The 17,395-nt window shown below is 34.8% G+C and overlaps 1 protein-coding gene across 12 annotated transcripts in view; it reads right to left on the bottom strand.

The window, feature by feature from the left end:
* The window catches only part of RNF17 (ring finger protein 17), a 140,816-nt gene that overhangs the window by 93,453 nt on the left and 29,968 nt on the right, over positions 1-17,395 (bottom strand). For 8 of the 12 annotated variants that reach the window (XM_055359691.2, XM_063697201.1, XM_063697202.1 and 5 more), the window contains 8 exons: positions 13,203-13,374; positions 11,941-12,017; positions 11,593-11,667; positions 8,031-8,335; positions 5,346-5,399; positions 5,090-5,248; positions 1,772-1,961; positions 820-988 (listed from right to left, as the gene is read on the bottom strand). In XM_055359691.2, coding sequence (XP_055215666.2) covers positions 820-988; positions 1,772-1,961; positions 5,090-5,248; positions 5,346-5,399; positions 8,031-8,335; positions 11,593-11,667; positions 11,941-12,017; positions 13,203-13,374 — 1,201 coding nt within the window. The remainder of the gene's footprint in view (positions 1-819; positions 989-1,771; positions 1,962-5,089; positions 5,249-5,345; positions 5,400-8,030; positions 8,336-11,592; positions 11,668-11,940; positions 12,018-13,202; positions 13,375-17,395) is intronic. The other 4 variants (XM_055359692.2, XM_004054269.5, XM_019039804.4 and 1 more) reach the window with 1 other exon arrangement.

The following is a 17,395-nucleotide window of genomic DNA, read 5'->3' as shown; positions in this document are numbered from 1 at the left end:
CCAGCCAAAAAACTTTTTATGTTGATCTTTGAACATTTACGTACCATACTGAAAGTAAATTTCAGGATCAAAACCAGAAATTCCTTAAAAACAAAAAAAGAGAATAGCTTTCTGAAGTTTTTATGATTATAAATGTAAAATCTACTCAGTGTAAAAAATGTGAAAAGTTAAAAAAGAGAAAAAACACTCACCATTTTAAAGAAAACACCAGTGCTGCTATTTTTGTGTTTCCTTTTTTTTAAATTGACTTATTTGTTATTTCAAGTATGTGTTGAATGCCTTCTATGTGGCATGTGATCTGCTAAATGCTGGGAATACAACGATGAGCAAAGACAGACTCCTCTGCTCTCACAGACCTTGTAAGAATACAACTGCTTAACATGTATTGTTACAATTTCTGTCTCTTAAGAGTTTACAATCTTGCTGGAGAATAGATTTTCATAAATAATACAAAACGCAGAATGCAATATGGCCATTAAATAGAATAATAAAGGGCAATGGAAATAAGAAAATACTGTAGAGAAACACACACATCATAAACTTATTTCTCTGTATAGTTGACTCCAAAATTACTGCTTTACTTAGATACTTAACCAATCATTATGTTAATATATGCTTATTCAACTCCATTTCCCATTAAAAATGTCTTCAATTGTGGAAGCCGAAGTTCATTTCCTTTTCTATTAGAACAGTTTAATATGCACTATGTATTTATCAAGATTACTGGTTCCCTAAGCCTATACTTAGCAATCTAACTGGCAATACATAGCTAAAATTGTAATAACCTCTGAAGGAAAAAATAATTAAAGTCTCACTTACTGAATTCTGTGGAACAATGTCTTTCAATGAGCATGGTTGTGCTAATGGCTGGACGTCTTTTAGCAGCCCTTCAGTATATGGTTCAGATTTCCTCAGAACCAGACATAAATCATTTAGTGCAATATGTTGCTTAGCAGAGTGTTCTGGTCTCACATGGGTATCAACAACTCTAGGAGAAATTCAAGTAATATTTATTGAAAATAATGCTTCAAACTTAAATTTGTTTTCCCCCACAGAAGGTATGCATTTCTAAGTATAATTTTTCTTAAGTTACACCTTTTAGAAAGTTATAGTCCAAATTAATACTTTCTTACTATATAGACTTAGTTTAGCTTCTATAAGCAGAGACACTGTTTTCCTCCACAGAAAGAAATCTCAGCTACATTTGCACTTTCACATACTCATGCAGTTTGAGCTTAAAGGAGATAATGACACTTCCCCCCATATAAATCTATTTATTCATAAAGCTATAACCAGTAAGTGATCATGCTATGGTTAATACTGGTCCTTACTACAGAAACATATCAGTTTGTATTATTTTCCTAGAAGACAGAGAAAACCATTTAAAATACCTACAGTGAGTTAGACAGTATGACACTTTGAAAAACATTAATGAAATTACAGAAGTCTGATTAAAAATTTAACTCAATCATCTGTTGCTAACTGTAACATTTAAAAGAATTAGTTTGTGTATTATTCCCTGCTTTAAAGTGACATAAGAAGAGTACTTAAGTTTGGAGTTCCTTTTCCAAGCTCTCCATCTAGTAATACTGGTAAATGATAAAGTTTTACTTATCAAGACAACTGTAGAGCAAAATAATAAAACATATGTCTTGGAAGTTAAGAATGACAAATTACTCCTCTCTACCTCTAATTTCCTTTATTCTTTAACTCCACCTCCCTCCAAAATGTTTCTAAGCAGGCCAAGGATACATATTATAAAATATCATACCCTGTGACAATCAGGACTTCAGAATTTCCAAAATCTACCATGAATATTTGTATTAGTGCAACTTCATGGACAAATAATCTGGTTGGACTACAAGGTTTTCTGGTATTTTTACCCTCTATTGGAATTAATTCTGTGATAGTTCCTCGACACCACATTCCATTTTTAATACTGTTGACAAATATTCTTGCACCTAAATAATGAGGGAAACAAATCATTATCAACATTTATCAATAAAAGCCACTTCATAAGTTTACAGACACGTTAGTTCTACCACAAAAAAGTCTTAATTCATTTATTTACTGATGATATAGCACTGTGTTCAAGTGCTATAAGATATAATACAGCATATTATGATAGTCTGTTATACAGAAACAAGCTAAATAGGGAGATAAACACCTAAAGAATACTAAGTTAGCAGTCACTTAATGACAACCAGCTTATGAGCAATAAGAACAAAGATGAATGAGACTGTCTTGCCATCAAGAAGCTCAAGAAAGGAAGAGAGACAGGCAAATTAATTACCATAATTACACTGTACTTACAAGCAAGACCATCTGTCTTTGTGATGTACACATGTACACTTACTGACATACACATATTAAAGTTTGTAATGAGAGAAGAAACAATTATCTTCTCTTTGTAAAGGGGAGTGAGAGTAAAACAATGAAAGGTAGCCTGTGAAATGCCAAAATTATTGGCACCCAGTGGTGTTCAGAGAAGAGGGAAGATGAACTAAAGACTTAGCAGTAGAGGAAGACCTTTGTAGGGACCAGTTGGATTACAAATTAACAACCAGGAAAAAAGAAGATCAAACAAACAAACAAAAAAGGCCCACAGGTGAATGCTTACTATGAGCTCAGAAATGTTCTGTGTTTTGTTTGAATTCACTTACTCCCCACAACAACCCTATGAAGGTAGTGTTTCTATCATAGGTGAGGAAAACTAGGCAGAAAACCTAATCTAGCCCAACTCACATGGCTACTTAGAAGTAGTAGCAGGAGAACTCAGGTAGTCTTAGAGCCCATTTAAACTACATATTTTGGAAATGAATCTGGTAAATTCTGATCACTGATTATATACAGAGAGATGCTGTGTAATCTCCTCTGTATATGCTAATAACAACAGGATAGTTGAAAAGCACATTATAGACAGCCTTTTAAGTCCTACCAAAACGTTTGATCTTCAGTTTGTCAGTGACCCTTCTCTTATTTTGCTACACTACTGTACCAACATTCTTAGTTTTAAAATATAGTAAATCCCCACTTAATGTCATTGATACATTCTTAGAAACTGTGACTTTAAGCAAAATGGCATAACAAAACCCATCTTACCACACAGGCTAACTGATATAAACAAGAGTTAAGTTTCTACATGTATTTCTGGTCACAAAAACATCATCAAACTTATAAAGACCCCAAACACTTCTAATATTAAATACTGAAACAAGTGTGAGCTAAATGTACATTTAAGAAAGATGAACAAGTAAGATATTTACTCAATTTTCGGTGAATCAGTGAGTGACGGCAGTCATAGTGGTAGTGGGTTAACTCAAAGAATTACAGCTTCCAAAGTGAGAATTGTAAGGAGTACCTCCTGGCACCACAGTTCAAAAACAATCATAAATAAGGTGGATTCACAGAGCGCTTTTGTACTGCATCATTTATTGTCATTTATTTGTACAGTTATCAAATACTTTATGAATTTTATGATAATATATATTTATTTATTCTCCAACCCGCTTATTCTAGAGTCGAGGGTGGCTGAAGCCCATCCAGGCAGCTCAGGGCACAAGGCAGGAAACAATCCTGGTCAGAACACAATTCCATTGCAGGGTAAACACACACACACACACACACACACACACACACACACACACACAGACACACACAGACACACACACACACTTTCTCTCTCTCTCTCTCTCTCTCTCTCCCTGCCACTTAGACTGGGACAATGTAGACACACCAATTAACCTAACGTGCGCATCTTTAGGATGTGCGAGGAAACCAGAGTACCTGAAAAAACCCACACAGACACAGGAAGAATGTGCAAACTCAACACAGACATTTGCCCAAACCAGGAATTGATTTTTTTCTCATCAAAATTATAATGAGATAATGTTATTTGAAGACCTGCTGTATATATTCTATAAAACTATTCTTTCTTTCAATGGATAAAAGTCTGCTGAAGCCATTTACTGTTCTTCATAATGAAGTACAGAGGCAGGAAAAGGGAACAAGAGGATACTCTCCTCTGCTAAATCAACAATTCAGATGTCTTCCCTTATCACTAATTTCTCAAAATATAAATGAGTGTTTCAATCAGCTGTATTTAACTTGCCAACATAATTATCATTAACAACTTAAAGCACAACTTTTTGGCTGTCTTAGAACATTTTCTGAAAATAAGCTATTTTTGGCATGTATTACATTTTAGACACATTATTTGCAACCACAAAAATTGAATTCAGTACTACACTTCCCTCCTCTTAGATACTAACAACCTAATGTTCCCAGCTCACATAGCATAAATGTTATTTTTTAAGTTTTAGAATTACTATTCATTTTTGTCAAAGTATATAATGATCCTACTCTTCTGATATTCTGAAAAGCTACACAGATGAGCTGAGAGTTAATCATACTTTTAAATGACTATCAATCAAGACTAGATAAACACTTTCTGTATTAGTTATATATAGGTATTGATTGCTACTAACATAATGAGAAAAATACTCTATTAATACAAATGAATCATAGCTTCATCATATTACAAGCTACAATCAAATTCAGTCAACGTTATAAGAAAAATACTCGTAACAAAAGCCCGAAGCATGGCAAATTCACATATCCTCACAATTAAAAGACTGACTGAATTTACAATTATCCTCTGTAAGGCGCTGGGAATGGGTGCCACAGGCCTCCTGAATCTCAGGTGCTCAATGCTAGCCCCAACACTCACACATGGCGAGCAAGAGACTGGAGTTACACAAGAAGAATCATCTTAGAGGCACAGTTCTTCATGGAGACAAGGGGACAGGCTACATAATCTGTCATGGGTTTTGTAGTTTTAAAAGCAATTCACCCTACTACATAATGGAGTTTCTGTACATATCTCACTCTAAAAATGTGCCAATATTCCATCTTAATCCTTAGCTAATTTGCCTAAATAATCTATGTTAAATAATCCTAAAACGTTTATGCTTACTACAAATGAACTTAGAGCAAAAATCTATATTATAACAAGTCTTATGTGGGTTGGCCAAGTTATTATATTATTTAAATAAATTTGATATTTTAACTTGGACTAATATTTCATTACCTAGTTCCAAAATGTCTGAAGGATCAAGGTGTGAACTCCTATTGCAAAATTCATTCACCTTCTTCTCCAGTACTTTGGCGTCTTTTATTTGTGAATACTTCCGAATGTAGAAATGGCAAGGATCTATTACATGGCTTACAAAAACTAGCTCTGCAGAACCTGGATAAAAATTTTTAAGCCACATTAATAAACCATGAGTTAGAAAATAATTCATGAAAGCTGAACAACCATAATAGCCTCTAAAAGAGTGTCTTACAGCATTGTGAACTCTGGGAATATCGCACGTCGGCCCCAGGAAGTAGTGCAAGCCCTAAATGATTGATAAAACAAATGGATCACTTTCGACAATGAATTCTTTAGTAACCTGAACTGCAAATACTTCATAATACTTGCAAAATACGCTAAATAAGTGAAATCATAGTCCATGTGATAGTTAAGATTCTAAAGTCAACGTATATGCGTAACTCTACTGTATTACAAAAGTTCAGTTTCTTTATGAACATATTTGGAACTCAGAACCCCTACTGATAATGATTAGGTTTCTAGGATAACCTACAAAAGCCAGTTCCATCTATACTCTACCTATAGAACCAATACAGCTCATAGCCACTCTGACTCCCAAGTCTTATAAATCAGGTTAGTCTTATAAATCAGATGTGAAAAAATGTCTAGGCAAAGCCAAAGTACTGAGCAGCATTTAGGGGAATGTGTGTGCTTTTTGGTGGGGTGAGTAGAGGTAAAGACAGTCAGAAAATTTTCTTAAGCCAAGTGTCTTCACTAATATGAAAAGATCTCCAAAGTACAATGTTAAGGAAGGAATGCAAAAAAAAACAGTGGTATGCTACGTTTTGTGTAAACAAAAAAGACCCCCCCACACACACACATAGAGAGAGAAGGGGAGAGAGAAGTTTGGAAAAATAATTTGTGTGTGTTTATTTATAAATGCATAAAGAAAATGTGGAAGAGATGGAGACACTGAATAGAATGGGAATAGGATGGGGGGAAGTTTCACATAATATTTTAATATATATTTAATTTCTGAATGAGGTAAATGTTTACATGGTAAAATTGTTTAAAAAACAAAGACTAGGAGGAGTGGAAATGAATATAGTCAAGTATAGATAGATGACAGAAACTGAACAAATGGGTCATTTTAACTATCCAATAGAAAATATAAAGAATAATGCCCATATTTTAGGGTGGGGTAAAAAGATAAACATACAACTGGGGTGACATCTGAGAGAAGTATAAATTTTGGAAATATTCCTGGCTGCGCACGATGGCTCACGCCTATAATCCCAGCACTTTGGGAGGCCAAGGAGGGAGGATCGCTTGAGGACAGGAGTTTTGAGATCAGCCTAGCTGACGTGGTGAAACCTCATCTCTACTAAAAATACAAAAATTAGCTGAGGATTGTGGCACGTGCCTATAATCCCAGCTACTCCGGAGGCTGAGGCACAAGAATCATTTGAGCCTGAGGAGGTTGCAGTGAGCCAGGATCGCGCCACTGCATTCCAGCCTGGGCAACAGAGTAAGACTCTGTCTCAAAAAATATTTTTTTTATTGGGGGGAATATCTCTGCCAGAGTCAAAACATTCATTCATTCGAGATGAGGTCTCACTGTTACCCAGGGTGGAGTGCAGTGGTGGGATCTCAGCTCATTGCTACCTCCGCCTCCCAGGCTCAAGTGATCCTCCCACCTCAGCCTCCTGAATAGCTGAGACCACAGTTGTGCACCACCACACCCACTTATGTTTTTGTACTTTTTGTAGAGACAGGGTTTCACCATGTTGCCCAGGCTGGTTTCGAACTCCTGAGCTCCAATCATCCACGCGCCTCGGCCTCCCAAAGTGCTTGGGATTACAGGTGTGAGCCATGGTGTCTGGCCCCGGAATTAAAACTTTTAACATTAGAAAGTAATATGTTTTAGTTATCAGTGAAATTCACTTTACTTACTACCTCACACTAGGTAAGAGCTACTTACTACACATACAGTAAACTCCACTACATCAAGCTCAGACAGTTGTTACAGTATCTGCTTTTGATCCAAAAGGAACAGATGAGTTTTTCTGAAGAGGCTTTTTTGGATATCTAGGTGTCTCCCCAAGATCATCTGTGCCGCATGCTTCATCAAAATAAGAAATAAAGACAACTTGTACTAACTATGTTAACAATGACATGCTAGTTTTTAAAAAGCTGTACTGAAATTGGCAAAACACTGGAATGGCAACACCCCTTGTATCAATGAATAACGTTATTACAGGTATCTTAAGTAATTGAGACATCAATGATAATACAGTGGAAAGAAGTGTGTCCTTTTCTAAAATGCAATTCTGGAGAGTCAACCAATAAAATAGACAACGGGTAGGGGAAAATAAAAGCTGATCTTGAAAAATGGTCTTAAAGGAGACTATTAGTATAAAACTACATAGTATAGTATCTCACTCCATGTTAATGGAAAGAATACTGACATTGGAAATCTAATCAAATACAACTGTGATATATTTAAATGTTATAAAATAGATAACATTATAATCATGATAGTTTATATTAAATCTCACAACAAAGATTGAAGAGAAGATGTTCTTAATTCAAAGAAAGTAATAAAACTATGTCCACAAATCACATCTCTCTCATTTATTTATATCTTTTATACAAGGCTTATATGTGAGAACACTAAAAAATCTCAAAATACCCTAATTAAACCAGATATTAATTTATACCTCAGAGGTTATCTATATTACTGCATTAAAAATAAAAATTATCCTAACTCTGGAAAATGTGAGAGTAGGGGCATGGAATGAACAGGTTTTAACTCATAATGAGGAATAAGATTATAACAGCAATTATATTTCTGTTAAATGCATGGACGAAAAAGGTACCAACCGTGTCTAATTACAGATACAAGATCTTTCCCCTCTGTTTTTACATTTTAACTTACTTTCCACGTTGTCTTCAATAATTTCCTCAATTATCACATCAGGGCTAGATCCCATCTGAGGTAACACAGCAATGGTTTTAGGGGATGCTGTTGCAACGTCTTTCTGTGGCTGGAAGTTTTTTGCTTCTAAATGTACATCATTTGTCTCAGGTTGCAAAGGAGGTGGTGGTGCTTCACTGGTTAGGACAGACGTGTCAACCTTTTTCTTTTCTAGTGGTGGGTATGTATCATAACAAGAAAGTTCCTTTTTGTTATTATATTTCTTTTGAACATTCTGTCTAATTTCATTTTCTTGGGGATAACATCTGTTTAAAAATACAGAGATATAAGCTATGAATACAGAGGTATATGGTACAACCATGAATAAGTCACTAGAAACTCCCACCATGGACATTAATCTAAATCTTTTGGGCATGATTATTCAATAGCCACTGACCCACTGCCAGTTATTTATCCATTCTACTCCATATTTTTCTATTTTCTCCACATATCCAGACAGTTTTTAGGCTATCAAATCTACAAGTATAGAAATTTTACAATGAGATAAGATTAGGTTTCATGAAGTTTATATTTTAGTTATTCCATGATGGATTTAGCTTCTTCACAGATCACTGTTTAAGAAGCCACTGTGGAAATAACAATCAACAAAGCCAACTGGATTTAGCAATGATGCATGTTTATCTGCCTCTTCCAACAGAGGACATACATTTAACTAAGTAAAATTGATATATGTTGAAGTCCAAACACCTGAGAGTCATATATATGTACACGACCTTGCAATCTAAATGTCTCTTTTCATAACAATTCTTATTAGATTTGAGACATGCAACATTATTAATCAGCTCCAGTGTCATAAACCTCTGCTTTGACTTATACAACACCACTTCTGTTCTCCTTCAACTTCTGTCTGCTCCTTCTCAAGTTTCTTTTTTACAGATCACCCTTTCCCTGCTTTAAATTTTAGTATTCTTCCAGGGTACTGTCCTTGACCTGTTTGAATACCTGCTCTTACTGTGCAAACCCATGGTTTAACTACCATTTGTAATCAGTACATGCAGATTATACTAATACTTTCCCTAAAAACTAGGAAAAAATTTAAAAGGCAGCTCTCAGAGTTAAATTTAAAGTAGAAGATCAGTACAGATGCTTAAAGAGGCAGAATAGTTTTTAGTGTCTTAGAAATGCGGATAGTAACCATATTCAAGTTATGAAAATGTCAAAAACAACATATTGATTGCAAAGGTTGTTGATTATCCATGTAAGCATAAAGTCAAGTCACAGCAGTAAATATGGGGCAGGGCTCTCCCAAGCATGGAGAAAGATGACTGAGCCGAAGGACTGGTATTCCACTTCCTCTGGCAAGGTCTTCCCTCTGATGGAGAGGAATCTAATCAGCTATCTTAGCCTAATTCTGTTAACCTATTTGATTAATTTTATTCCCTTTATTCAAAAAAGATTACCAAAAAAGTAACTTCTGACAAGTTAGCTCCTCAGTTCTAGTCCCTGTTTACAATTATATTTATCCATTAAGTTAACAAACTGGAATTTTGACTACACATCAGTTTTGTGACCTTGATTCATATGAATTTACGGGGCTTAGAGTATACATCATCCTATGTGCTTCTGAAATGGTAATACTGTGAGCCAGACTAATTTGTTCCCTAAGGTAACAAATGTGTTGCTTTTCTCGGGGGACCATTTCCATAGGAGACAATCCACCTACAACGAAAGAACTTATTTCTCTTTTGGTGGTTTCTACATCTATATTCTGATCACTCCTAAACCCAAAATCAAGACCAAGATCTCTTAAGTTTCAGCATTCATATCCAATTAAGCTGTACACATTTCTCTCCAGAAAGCTGGTAAACAGTAAGTACTCAATATACTATCTTCCCCCTCCCAACTTACTTTGCTTCCTGTATTCCTAATCTTGATGAATAATACCACAATCCATCGACTTAGTCACCAAAGCGTAACAAACCATTGATGATGCTTCCCTTTTCCTCATGTCTCACGTTCAAGCATTACTGAGTTTTATTAATTTTCCCTATTTTGCATTTGTCATATCTATTCTCAGTCCCTATCCAGTGCTATTAGTTAAGTTTTAGTTCTCATGAGTTGCTGAGTCTACTGATATGATGGCCTAAGTGATCCTTCAGCCTTCACTGTCATCCTCTTACGCCAAATAATCCCCCAAACGGCCATCAAAATTATCCCTAAAAAATGTAATCTAATAATTTTTACTTTCATGCTTAAAACCTTTTAGTGGCTTTCTACTCCCTAGAACTATACTGTACAACAGAACTTTTGGTGATAATAGAAATATGCCGCATTGTCTAATATAGCAGCGCTTTGGTCTAAATGTTTCAAAATTCATGTTGAAACTTAATTCCCATTGTGGTGACATTAAGAGGTGGGGCCTTTGGGGAAATTAATGATCAAGTAATGAGGGCTCTGCCCTCATGAATGGATTTGTGCCTTACAACAAGTCTGGAGGGAACTAGCTTATGCCCTTTTTTGCTCTTCTGCTCTTCCACCTTGTGAAGATAGTTATTTGTCCCTTTTATGCTCTTCCATGCTTTCTGCCATGTGAGGACACAGCATTCAAAGTGCTATCTTAAAGCAGAGATCAGGGCCCTCACCAGAAACCAAATCTGCCAGCATTATGATCTTGGGCTTCTCAGCCGCCAGAACTGCAAGCAAATAAACACCTGCTCTTTATGAATTACAGAAGAATAAACAACATCTGTTCTTTTTAAACTTTGTTATAGCAGCACAAATAGAATAAGACAGGTAGTCACTAACGACATGTGGCTACTGAGCACTTGAAATGTGGGCTAATGGAACTGAGGAACTGGATTTTAATTCTATTTAGTTTTAATTAATTTATGTTTAAATTTAAACAGCTACATGTGATTAGTGGCTACTATACTGGACAGCATGGATCATAAGGTTCAAACATCATCAGACAGCATACAAAGTCTTTAAGACTTAGCATCTATGTATCCTTGGGGACATAGAGAATGGAATTATATACACTATTCCCTGAACCTAGCATGCTATTTCACTGCCTGTAAGATGCATACTTCCTTTTTCTCCTCCTTTCTACTTGCTACTTAATTTTAATAGATAAGGGAAAAGAAAATATCTTTCCAAGTCCTGTTACCCCAGGAAGAACTGATCATTCCCTTGCTTTGCACCTCAAGTGAATTCTGCATACATTACCCTAGCAATTATGAATTTTATTGTTTGCATGTCCTTCTTCCTCTACTTATTGTAATTTCTCAGACATTTATCTCAATATCTAGGGTGTTAGTGCCTAGCAGTGTTCAATGCTTGCTGACTGAATCAATCTCAAAGACAACTTTGACATGTATATTGCTGAATACTGATCCCTTCTAGGCCTTTTAAAAAACATTATATGTAGAATTTAACTAAAGAAACTATTTTGCCCTTTATTTTTCAGCTTTTGAATTACACTAAACGTCAATTCTTCTGTCTCTTAGATAATGTAAGTACTGTCAGACACTAATGGCATGTTACCATGCTTATAAATACTTACTTTGTTGAGTCCCCAAATTCAATCTTTCCCATATTGTTGAACATACAGATGATCTCACTGCAATTCACACTCAACCTATAATAAAACATTAACATATACATAAATGTTCTAATACAAATGTATCATGTTCTCTAAACAAAAATCAGTTGCTGACATTAATGAATTGAAAAGGAAACATTTAAATAACTTTCTAAGTTGGCACAAATTACACTTATCTTAATTTGGTTACTAACTTAGTAAACATTTGTGACCCAAAATTTCAATTTATTATTACTTGCTATTTTAATACATTTAAGTTTCAGCACATCTTTATACTTGTTATGGTCTCCTGAACTATGACTTACTCACCTGGGAGGGTTCCTTAGTTGCGGAGAACTAACTTGTGCTAATTCACTATCTGAAGTTAACTGCAAAGTCCGGATAATCTAGAATTAAAAAAAAAAACATTCATGTGTGAATCTTGTCATAAATATTGCTGAACAGTAAGATTTTAGAAAGAAAACTATCTTTTAGGTATTTCATTAATTATTGCATTCAGACTCAATTTGGGGCACTCAAAGGGATACAAATAAGTGTTTATGACTTTCGGAGATATGTATAAAAGGTAACAATAGACACTAAGAAATAGGATAGAGCTACATGATCAGAGAAAACTCGATCAGATTCATTTTGCAACTGTGTTGCTATCTTCAAGAGTTTTCTCCCTTTTTGCCCTATTTTCTTAGCTAGATTAACTAGGATAAAGACCAGATTTTATCATTTTTTTCATCACCTAGTGTCGCACGTGTAATACACAGGAAACAACTATTATTGTTTTAGAACTAAAGCCTGGGACACCTAGCCAAGTAGGGTCATGGCAAATTGTCCTTTCATTTAACGTTAGAGACTTTGGAGGCAGGTAAACTAATGGCTTCTCTTCTATACACCTGATTATCCACAGGAAGTGAGATCCTGAGGATTCAAAGATGACTAAAGCAAAATCTATACCCTTAGGGAGTGAGACAGAAGTCAGCAACGATCTGTGATTAATCTCGTCCTGTCAAAGCATAAGAAACTTTTGTTTTTTTGCCCAATTCTACCCCTTAGGCACATGATTAGATGATAGGAGATGGCTGAAGCTGTCTCTTGACTTGCACAATTTGGAATGGAATTGGAAGAGAAAAACTTGACTAGGATTTTGAATTAAATTTTAACGTTAAGAGTTGACAGCCACACCTAAATTGTTTATGTGAACAAAATAGAGTCCTATTCAGTTTGCTACCCTTATTTGTCCTCATTTTTTTAATCAGGTGTCCTAGAAAGCTAAACTTTCACCTCAATGTCACCTTACTTGCTCTCAGATCAAGTGTTACAAAGACTTAATTGCACCATTTCCCTAACTGGTCAAAAAAAACAAAAGGTCATATAAATTGCACAATGTTTGTCTTAGATTTCATACATTATCTTATTATAACTTAGACTATCCTAACCTATATTGTCATCAATTTAGAATTCTAAATAATAATATAGGTTAGGATAATCTGAAAAACAAATTCTTGTCTTAAATATATTCCAAAGCATGTAAAATAAGCTACCACAGAAATAACTCACATTGTGAACTATTAAATTACCTGATTCAGGTCACAGTATGTTCTTAGAGAAGGTGATAATTGTAATGCTCTTGCTATGTTCATAGCTGCATTCAAATTATTTTTTTTCTCTTCAATGTAGCTTTTAGCCTTTATTAAATTTGATAGATAATCATCAGTAGTTCTTGCAAATTCTTCACACAGGTTCTTTTTCCTTCATTTAAGATTCCAAAGTTATTTTACAGTATTTCATAAATATTTATAGAAAAAGTCGATCTATAGTATCTTGAAGAGTAAGTGCAGTAGTTGATGAATTTTACATAATATGGTTAAATGAGGCAAACAGTAACTGAACTGTATCTGAAAGGGTACTTTTACTTGTTGATAAAATTAACATATAACATGGTAAATGAGGCATTAAATTGAACTGAAATGTATTATAGTTAAAAGCTATGTATACATAATTAGAGAAAAGCAAATTTTGTGGAAGGCAGGAGATTATAAGTAGAGACATACAATAGACCATCTAAGGCCTGGAGGAGAATCTGAGCTCAGACTCTTTAGGACATTAAGGCATATAAAAGCAGTTGTATATACAGGGGAACTGAAAAAGCCACACTGAGGCCCAGGCAAGATGCATGCTCAGAAAACATCTGAGAAGATCTTAAGCCTGACCTCAGGCTGATCTCAAGGCTCAGGGCACACACAACCACTCAGTGAAGGACTGTTACATCAAGAGCCAGTCTGCAAAGACAAGGGAAGGTAGCTATTTTCTCAAATGCCCAATTTCAACAAAAATACCACAAGGCACACCAAGGAACAGAAAAACATGACCCACTCAAAGGAAGAAAACAGAATGGTAAAAACAGTTCTCAAAGAAGCACAGGCGTTGGACTCAATAGGCTTAAAACAACTATCTTAAATATGCTTAAACAGCTCAAGAAAAATATGGACAAAGAACTAGAGAATAATCAGAAAAATGATCTAGGGGACAAAATGATAATATCAACATAGAGAAATTATATAAAATAGCCAAACAGAAATTCCATAGATTGTATTGAAAAATACAGTAATTGTAATTTTAAAAAATCCACCAAAGGTTCTACTGCAGATTTGGACAGGCAGAAGGAAAGAACGAGCCAACCTGAATTTAGGACAATTAAAATAATGAAGCCTGAAAAAAATAAAAACAACAATGAAGAGAAGTAAACAGAGTCTAAGGTACTTGTGAGTCACTATCAAGCAGACTAATGTATGCATTATAGGAATCACAGGAGAAGAGAGAGACAAAGAGACAGAAATTATTTGAAGAAATAATGGCAAAAAACCTTCCAAAATTTGATGAGACATGTATCTATAAATCTAAGAGCTCAAGGAACTCCAACTGCTGAAGGACAAAGAGAATCCTGAAAGCTGCAAGAAAAATGCAATTTGTCAAGTACAAGGGATCCTTAATAATATTATCTGCAAATTTCTCAGCAGAAACCTTGGAGGCCCGAAGGCAATGTATATTTACAGCACCAAAAGAAAAAAAGCTATCAAAGTATTCTTCAAAAGTGAAGGAGAAATTAAAATATCCCCAGATAAACAAAAGCTGAGGGAGTTCATTACCAATAGACTTTCCCTATAAGAAATGCTAATGAAAGTCCTTCACGTTAATGTGAAAGAAGGCTATGCAGTAACTCAAAGCCATACAATGATAAAAATATCTCTGGTAAAGGTAAACACATGGGCAAACATAAAAACCAATATTAGTGTAATTTTAATTTATAATTCTACTTTTTATTTTCTACAGAATTTAAAGGACAAATACGTAAAATATCAATCTATCTTAACGGGTATACAATATAGAGGAATGTAATTTGTGACATCGAAAAAATAAAGGGGAGCAGATTTGTAAAGCAGTAGAGGTTTTACATGCAACTAAAGTTAAGCTGTCTACTACTCAAAACAGATTGTTATAACTTCAGGATGTTATATGTAATCCTTATGGGTAACCATAAAAACTATTTACAGACTATGCACAAAAAGAAATGAGAAAGGAATCAAAATTTGTGACTACAAAAGAAAAAAATCAAGTAAACACAAAGAAAGGCAGTAATGGAGGAAATAAGCAACAACAAATAAGCCATAAAACATACAGAAAACAAACCAAATGGCAAAAATACTTCCTTATCAGTATTTTAAGTGTAAATAAATTAAACTCTCTAATCCAAAGGCACAAATCTGAAGAATGGATAAAAAATATGACCCAACTATATGCTACCACAAAAATTTCACTTTAGGTCTAAAGACATATAGAGGTTAAAAATGAAAGGATGGAAAAAGATAATACATGCCGATAATTTAAAAAGCTGGGGTGGCTCCACAAATTTTAGGCAAAATAGACTTTAATGTAACAATTATAAGCATATATGTACCAATATTAGAACCCCAAAACATATAAAGCAAACATTTGCAGAATTAAAGGGAAAAATAGACATGTCTACAATAATCATTAAAGACTTCAATATCTCCCTTTCAATAATGGATAAAACAACCAGTGCAGAATCAATAAAGCAATAAATTACTTGGACAACACTATAGACTGATTGGACCCAACAGACATATTTAGAACACTATATCCAACAACATGAGGATAAACATTTTTCTCAAGTGTGCGTGTAACATTTTGAGACAGAACATATGTTAAGACCATGCTGACTAATGTTTAATGTTCATTAACATTTATTAGTAAGTCTTAATAAACTTAAAGATTGAAATCCTACAAGGTATCTTTTCTGACTACAATGGAATGACCTAGAAATAACAGGAAAAAAACCCCGGAAGATTCATAAACATGTAAAAATAAAACAATATGCTTCTAAATCCCAAAGGATCAAAGAATAAATCACAAGGGAAATTAGGAAATTATCTGGGGCAAATGAAGCAAGAACACAAAATTTATGGGATGCAATGAAAGCAATGCTGAGGGAAATTTATAGCTGTAAATACTCACATTTAAAAAGGAGCTCGCAAATGAACAATCTAACTATATACCATAAGTAACTAGAAAAAGACCAAACTAAACTCAAAGCAGAAGGAAGGAAATAAAGGAGAAGAGAAGAGATAAATACACAACAAAGAAAAATGAAAGCAAAAGTTTGACTTCAAGATTAGAATTAAACCTATAGTCACACTAAGAAAAGAGAATCAGGCCAGGCGTGATGGCTCACACCTGTAATCCCAGCACTTTGGGAGGCCAAGGCAGATGGATCACAAGGTCAGGAGATTGAGACCATCCTGGCTAACACAGTGAAACCCCATCTCTACTAAAAATACAAAAAAAATTAGCTGGGCGGTGGCAGGTGCCTGTAGTCCCAGCTACTCAGCAGGCTGAGGCAGGAGAATCACTTGAACCCGGGATACAGAGGTTCTGGTGAGCCGAGGTCGTGCCACTGCACTCCAGCCTGGGTACAGAGCGAGAATCCATCAAAAAAAAAAAAAAAAGAATCAAATTACTATAATCAGAAATAAACTGGGTACATTACTATCAATTTTACACAAATAAAAAGGATTAAAAGGTTATTATGAACAACTGTACACAAATTATATAACTAGGTGAAACAGACAAATTTCCAGGAACACATAACCTATCACAACTGACTCATAAAAGTATTAAAAAATCTGTACAGACTTATGACTAAGGAGATAGAATGAGTAATCAAAAAACCTCCCAACAAAGTTTAGCCTTAGACCAGACAGCTTTACTGGTAAATTGAACCAAACATGTAATAATCAACACCAATCCTCCTCAAACTCTTCCAAAATACTTGAAGGGCAGAAATGTTCCCTAACTCACTCTATGAGGCCAAAACTACCAATACCAAAACTACACAAAGAAAACTGTAGACCAGTATCATTTATAACTATTGATAGAAAGTCCTCAGACAAACTAGCAAACCAAATTCAACAGCATAGTAAGAGAATTATATACCATGACCAAGTGGGATTTATTCCTGGAAAGCAAGAATAGTTCAACATACAAACATTAACATGTGATTGATGTAACACACCACATTAACAGAAAAAAGCAAAAAGCCCAAGTGGTTGTCTCAATTGATGCAGAAAAAGGACCTGACATAATTCAACACAATTTCATGATAAAACCACTCAAACTAGAAGATGACTACCTCACTATAATAAAGACCCTATATGGAAAAACCCATAGTGAACATGATACTCAATGGTGAAGA

The sequence above is a fragment of the Gorilla gorilla genome, chromosome 14 (genome assembly GCF_029281585.2).
Source record: "Gorilla gorilla gorilla isolate KB3781 chromosome 14, NHGRI_mGorGor1-v2.1_pri, whole genome shotgun sequence".
Classification (NCBI taxonomy): Eukaryota; Metazoa; Chordata; class Mammalia; order Primates; family Hominidae; genus Gorilla; species Gorilla gorilla.
Note: the sequence above shows the minus strand (reverse complement) of the source record. Positions and strands in the feature narration are given on the sequence as shown.